We start from the raw sequence: 7,705 nt of genomic DNA on the forward strand, positions 1-7,705 counted from the left end.
ATCACTGATCTGAAGTGTTGGGCCTCTTCCCGGGGCCCTCCAAAGTATACACCTGATCTGACCTCCTCTTCTCAATGTGTTCCAAATCAATTTCCCACTCTCGGGATCTAGAGATCATATCATTCAGGGTCTCACACCCTAAAATACTCACAAACTTCCTGATATCATCCCGCACCATGTCATGATACCTCACTTTCTTCATCCCCTCATCTGCTACATACTGCGGTACCAGAAACGCCCTCCCTTGAAACTTAGCAGTGATCTCTGCCACAGTCTCCGTAGTCTGGCGGAGATCCAAGAACTCTCGCACCAACTGCTTGTTGGGTTTTGAGCATTCTAACACTCCTAAGTGTACATGCAACCCTAAATACCTTGGATCTATGTTTTCTCTATTATACATGCAAATATGGCATACAAAACATTGATACTTAGGTAATAAACTAGATAGAAATACATACCTTGTTGATGTAGATTGACTCCATGTAGCTCGAGAACCTAGTGCCCTAACTGGCATACAAAACATTGAATATCCAAGGTATTACCCTAACTGGCATACAAAACATTGATACTTAGGTAATAAAATAGATAGAAATACATACCTTGTTGATGTAGCTTGACTCCATGTAGCTTGAGAACCTAGTGCCCCAAGTGTGACACCTCAAATGTTCGCACAACATCACCAACACATGGAATAACCATGAGAAGAAGACACTCATGCTCAAAATCGGCTAGCCCTCATATATGTCTCACTAGTGCCAATTGCTTGAGCTAAAGGGGTCCTTATTCTCCATGGGTTTTAACCTCCATGGATCACCACATGGGTTAAACCTAACATAAGGAATCATGGATCATAACTCCACATATATAAGATGAATGATTTACACAATTAATCCCCATATATTTAATTAGTCTCTTTTTGATCACTAAATTAAATCCAAATTAATTATTGATCAATACTAATTAAATAACATGATTTCATATTAAAATATTAGAACTTATAATATATTAATATGTCACAAATGTCTTCTCCTCATAAACGGTCTATCCAAATGTTCCGATGCCATGCAACCCAAATGGACCATGCCGAGTCGGGTCAAGTACATACCAATTATAGTTATGGACTTAGACACTAATCCAACAGTCTCCCACTTGGATAAGTCTAAAACTATTATTGCATGTGACTTCAAAAACCAACTGGCAATCGTAGCTCTCAAAAGCTGCTATCGAACTCTGACCTTGTCGATGAACTCTGACCTTTGTCAATGACTTGTCCATTAGATAAAGGATCATATATTCCTCCATTCTGGATATCATATGGACTGAGACATGGATTATAAATCATTCTCTCTATCCATTTCTTGTTTCCCGATTTCCAATTTATGACGACTGACTAATTGAACAAATCAAATCAGTCCAGGCTCGGCCGAGCACTTACATTTGTCATCATTAAATCATCGAGGGGACCACAGATATCGCTTTTATCCCGAAGGTAAAAGGAATGGATAAACTTCGAATCATATGGCTTGTTCTACTACTTGTTGAATCATACACAAAGGCACGTTTTATAACATCGAGTTACCAATGCGTTTTCGTGCAATCAATGTATAACCAACTCATAGTAAAAACTCATATCTCTAGGTTTGAAGAATATAAGATATTATCGTCTCATGATCACTCGTGACAAAATCCATGAAGTGAGTCAAATGAGCGTGGGTTGAATCCAATACTCAGAACTTATGAGCACTCATGCGTGTTGTAGCACCGCTTTGTCCAACATCTTAGACCTCTACAAGCCAACCCATGACAGTCTTGATTCATATCTACTTTCAACATATGACCGACTGTGGATGGTTTGAATAACTTAGTTATTCAGGAAGAATGACCTAGTTATTCTGGAAGTCAAAACATGCAAAGTGAAACACAAGAATAATCGAATCCAATATGGTCTCAGAACTTATGAATATAAATAGAATACCTTTTATTTATCACCATATTGATCACACATCATTCATTGCATACTGTTTCAAACTATCAACTTTATACTTGAATTAAAACAATAGTTGTCCCATGCTCCAAGCATGTAGACTATGTTTTTCTAAACAATAGTTTTGCCATACACAAAGTAAGCACTCTATGTTTTTCTATGATCTTTACTTTGTGAACTAGATCGATTGAGCATAATTTCAATAATTCTCTTTTCACACTCCCAAATCCTTACCGCAGACACAAGAATTCCAAATTCCTGCCATTTACCTAAATCTTGTTAGATTCTAAACTTATATGCATTGATCCTCTTGTAATGAGTATGCATAAAGTCACAAAGACTTGTCAATAGACATTACTGAGTATTCGAATGGAGATCATTCCATGGAACCGAAGTCTCAAATTCAAAGTACATCGCTTTGAACATCCTTCTTGCATTAAGTTTCCTAATCTTACACAAATTTAATGAACAATTGCCACCTATGGGAATATTTCCATATTCTCATTTTGACTATCACTTCTGAACAAGAGTTGTCTCTTTTCAGAATATGTCAAAATGGTCCTTCCAAAATTAACATTATACTTCCAACTGTCCCTGAGCAACCAATCTTTGGTAAACCTTAGGTTGTCCTTGACAATTGCTTAATCAGTTTAGTCTTACCCAATTCTAGACTTTTCCCCACTTAATTCCCTGAGCAATTGGAAAATTTAGAAAGGATGAATATTATAGCACATGAAATCAATCCTATATCCGAAACATATGGGACACGATTCATGATGTCTCACATAAAGACATGATACTAGACCAGTCCTTTTTGCTATAATATTTATATTTGCCAAGTTCTCATAATTCAGATTATGAAAAGGGATGCCGTAATCATAATCGAATTTTAGAACGCAAATAATGGAATCATATATAGAATTTCCGTATGTTGAGCCATTCCAACACAAAATTCATATATATATCCTTGACTAAAGATGATTAAAACCTCAATCTAAGCTTTTAGAATTGAAATGAAGTACAATTTCCTCTCACTTAATTATAGCAAAACAACTTTTTCCCAATTGACACTTTTATTTTCTATAATTAACATTGCTAACTTGCAACACTTATCATAATTATCATGCTCCCGCTATCATGAAAATTATTAGCATAACACTTATGCTCCCACTAGCTTTGACATGTACTCAGAAATCAGTTGAAGTTCTAGAAATCAGTACTTTATTGACTTTCTTACCAAAGTTCAAATTTCTGATACAAGATGCTTTGATAAAACTTTATCAAAATCACACACCTTCCCTTAGATAGCTCACATGTGTGTCTAAACAATTTTTAGAACTATGAAAAGGGATGCCGTAATCATAGTCTCAATTGTTTAGACCTTTGCCATTTCTCATAAGTCCATGTTAGTGTGTCGGTTAACCACACATGCTCCACTAACGACTTTGAGAATGCAAATATCACAATTGCTATCTACCTAAAATCTACTTAGTGAAAGCGTTTCCTCACCATCATTTTCATGAATCGGAGAGAAACCTTATGGCACTTAGATTTTATGGTGTATGTGTTCCTATCCAAGTGAATTTGTCAAAACCATAATCAGAAGCAGTGTTGCAAAAATCGGACTACTCGGCCGAGTACTCGGAATCGGGCCTCTACTGAGGGGAGTAGTGTCAACTCTGGGAAAAAAATCGGACTAAGTCAAAATCGGTCAAAACTCGGTCAACCTCGGTCAAAACTCGGTCAACCTCGCTCCAACTCGGTCTTACTCGGGCTACTCGGTCAACAAGTCAAAATCGGTGAACAAATTAAAATTCGCTCAACGAGGGCAAAAATTGACAAAATCATAAAACTTATTTTTGACTTTAAAAAAATTACCCTAAAACCTAAAAAACAACAGGCGACATTCCCAAATTTGGTTCCCCCTCTTTTCTACGAGAATTCGATCTCCTGTGCTCTCTCTCGTCTTTCTCTTCTACTGGCGAATCGTGATACTACCAGCGGCAGCGATCGAGGTTCTATTCTACAGTTCGACTAGCAATAATGTGTTCCTGTCTTCCTGAGTCGTGATACTACTAGCGACAGCGATCGATTGTAGACTGACGAGATCCTTAGTAGCGATCAAGGTTTTTTCTCTTCACTCTTACCGTATCTCTCTATGTCGATTTTGGATTTCTTCTTCAAGAACTTGTTTTTTTTATTTGATTTGGTATAACCATATGTATTTCACATTTGAGTTTTTTACAATGGAAAATGATCTATATCTGTACTGTTAGTCTGTTACTCTATCTCACTGTCGATTTTGGATTGATTCATCAAGAATTCAAGAGCTCGTTTTTTTTATTTAAGAACTCCCACAATGTCCTACTGTTACTCCCACTATGTATTTCATCAAGAATTTTGTCCCTGTTCCTCATTTTTCCCTTAAGATTGTTGGTTTTTGACTTGGTGTGTATCAGTGTATCTATTTCGTGATTTATTTACAGGACACAGGTGTATCAGTGATTCAATGTATGTATTTAGTGTATTTGATTTTTTTACTAGAGTAGAGACCGAGGTAACTACAAACAAGAGGCATTGGATATGTATTTGATTGTCCCTGTTTCAGAATTCAGATTTCACAGTTTGTAACTTTGTATGTATTTTTTTCCTGTTTTCAGTGTAATAGACTAATAGTATGTATGCTATTCTGTCTTATCACTTTACGTGACTTTGTATATTTGAATGTATTTCAGAATTCAGATTTGCAATATTAGTTTCACAGTTTCTATGGATTTTTTTTCTGTTTTTCTTGTTTTCTATTTTCTGAAACAATGTGTGTGTTTTAGACTCACTAACTCACTTTCTGTTAGATAGATTTCTAACTGAAGTAATGACATCAACCACAACAACCCTGTCTACTGGATCAACTGCAGCTCAAGAGAATGTTAAACGCAAATCAAATGATCCTGGATGGGAATATGCAGTGTGTGTGAATCCTAAGAAATTCTAGCGAGTGAAATGCATTTTATGTAATAAAGAGATGGGCGGGGGAATCAATAGACTAAAACAACATATTGCACAAATTAAGGGAAATGTTTCTTCATGCCCAAAGGTCACAAAACATGACCAAATAAAATGTAGAGATGCTCTTCTTGATAACCAAAATAAAAAAAAGGGGAAGGTAGATGAAAATGAGTCTTTAAGAGCACAAGTGAATATTAGAAGTAGTAAGAGCGAAACCATTACCATCGATGATGATTTGATAGAAGATTCATTTGGCTCTAAGAAGGCTAAACGTTCTTTTGGGCCTATGGATCGGTTTCCAAACACAATCAACCTCCAAGATGTTTCAAACATGGGAAAGAGCAAACAAGAAAATATGTCAAATGTTATTCGTAAGGAACACATGATTCGTGTGAAAGAATATATATGTAGATGGGCCTATGAATGTGCCATTCCTTTTCATGCCTTTGAAAAGGATAGCTTCAAAATTATGTTGGAGGCGGTTGGCCAATTTCGACGTGGGGCACCACCTCCAACTAGATATGAGATGGGAAAAACATATTTAAAGAAAGAAGTAAAAAGAACAATAAATTTGTTGACACCATACAAAGACGAATTGAAATCTAATGGATGCTCGATTATGACGGACGCATGGTCCGATAGAAAGAGAAGGAGCATCATGAACTTATGTGTTAATTCAAAGATGGGGACCGTTTTTTTGTCATCTAAAGAATTATCGGATGAAGCTCACACAAGTGAACACATACATGAGTATGTTGAAAGTTTCATCAAAGAAGTTGGCCCCGAGAATGTTGTTCAAATTGTGACCGACAATGCATCAAATAATATGGGAGCGGCCAAGTTGTTAAAGGGAAAAAGACCAACTATTTTTTGGACATCTTGTGCAACACATACCCTCAATCTTATGCTTGAAGGTATTCATTTTAATTGTGCTAAGTTTATAATTTAGTGTTCTTTCTTAATTTTTAATAATATTATTAACGTTTTATTTATTTTAAAAGGTATTGGCGGGCTACCTAGGTATAAGAAAATTCTCAACCATGCAAAAACACTCACGGTGTTTATTTATGCTCATCATAAAACTTTGGCCATGATGAGACACTTTACCAAGAAAATAGATATTGTGTGATCGGGAGTCACGAGATTTGCTTCTGTATTTCTTACTTTGCAAAGTTTGGCCGATAAAAAGGCCCAACTAAAACAAATGTTTACAAGCGATGAATGGGAATCATGTAGACTTAGCAACACCGTTAAAGGGAAAGCCGCATATGACACGGTGGTAAATGCCACATTTTGGACCGGTGTAGCATTATGTTTAAAGGTTTTTGCCCCTTTGGTCAAAGTTCTTTGGATGGTTGATGCGGATCGAAAGCCATCAATGGGTTTTGTATATGGTGAGATTGAAAATGCGAAACAAGAAATTATTAATGCTTTGGGCAACAACAAAAAAGCGTATGAGCCTATTATGGATATCATTTCGAAAAAGATGAAAGGTAGACTTGATACAACCCTACATTTGACGGCTTACCTTTTAAATCCATATTATCTTTATAAGAATCCGGAGATCCAAAATGATATTGATGTGACCTATGCGATTGTTGATTTTGTTGATACAATATATTCGGGAGATCATTCTTTGCAAAACCATATTGTGATGGTTGAGTTGCCGGTTTACATGGGTAAACAAGAAAAATTTAGTCGAGAAATTGCAATTAAAGGATGTGAGGTGAACAACGACAAATTTGATCAGGGTAATATATTTTTAAATTGTATTTATTTTATACAATTCCAAAATAATAAATTTAACAAGGTTTTTTTTCAACTTGTAGCGAATTGGTGGGTAGCTTATGGTGCCTCAACTCCACAATTGAGAAAGATTGCTACAAGGATACTTTCTTTAACAACTAGTTCTTCGGGGTGTGAAAGAAATTGAAGCACTTTTGAAGGGGTTGGTAGTTTACTAAATTTAATTATAATTTTTAAGTAGTTTATTCAAAACTTGTATATTTATCAAACTTTTTCTTTTGCTTATTTAAATTTGTAGGTACATACAAAGAAGAGAAATAGATTAGAGACGTCAAAATTGAACAATCTTGTTTTTGTTCAATTTAATGCAAATTTGATGGAAAGTAACAAGAAAAGAAAGACTAAGGATATGGAAGTACTTTTAGCAAAAGATGCAAGTGAGGCTCAAGAATGGATTGTCGAAAATGATGTATTGTTGGATGAAGTTGAGCCCGATGAAGCTATGGGTGACGAGGAGTTTTTACAAAATCGTAGAAGTTCTAGATTAAGAGAACTTGATGAGGAAGAATTTGTGTCGGAGGATGAAGAAGAACTAAATGAAGATGTTGAATATGAATCGGATGGAGTTAACATCAACGAACAAATTGGAGCTACATTGGAAGAGGAAGATTAAATGATAAATCTAAATAAGTAATATTAAAGAATGGTGTCTATTTTTGAAACAATTTAACATTTCAAAATGTATCTTTTGTTGATATTTCACCTAATTTTGTAATGAATTTCAATCAACTAATATTTTAAATTATGATATTTGACATGTATAATTTCCTTTAAAATATTTTTTTACATGATTTACCATATCCGAGTACTCCCCGAGTCATCCGAGTACTCGCTACTCCCCCCTCGGCCGAGCAGGTGCCGAGTAGCAGTCTTAACTTCTTGCCACCTGGCAGCATAAGGGTCTGCCAT

The 7,705-nt window shown here is 35.7% G+C and overlaps 1 protein-coding gene across 1 annotated transcript; it reads left to right on the plus strand.

The window, feature by feature from the left end:
* Positions 1-5,006: 5,006 nt before the first annotated feature.
* Positions 5,007-7,409, plus strand: LOC145130631 (uncharacterized). Its single transcript, XM_079065404.1, has 4 exons — positions 5,007-5,904; positions 5,992-6,010; positions 6,164-6,716; positions 7,035-7,409. Exons 1-4 carry the CDS (start codon positions 5,007-5,009, stop codon positions 7,407-7,409), a joined length of 1,845 nt encoding a protein of 614 aa, XP_078921530.1.
* Positions 7,410-7,705: the final 296 nt, after the last annotated feature.

The sequence above is a fragment of the Lactuca virosa genome, chromosome 1 (genome assembly GCF_052849685.1).
Source record: "Lactuca virosa cultivar CGN04683 chromosome 1, Lactuca_virosa_CGN04683_v6, whole genome shotgun sequence".
NCBI classification, from domain to species: Eukaryota; Viridiplantae; Streptophyta; class Magnoliopsida; order Asterales; family Asteraceae; genus Lactuca; species Lactuca virosa.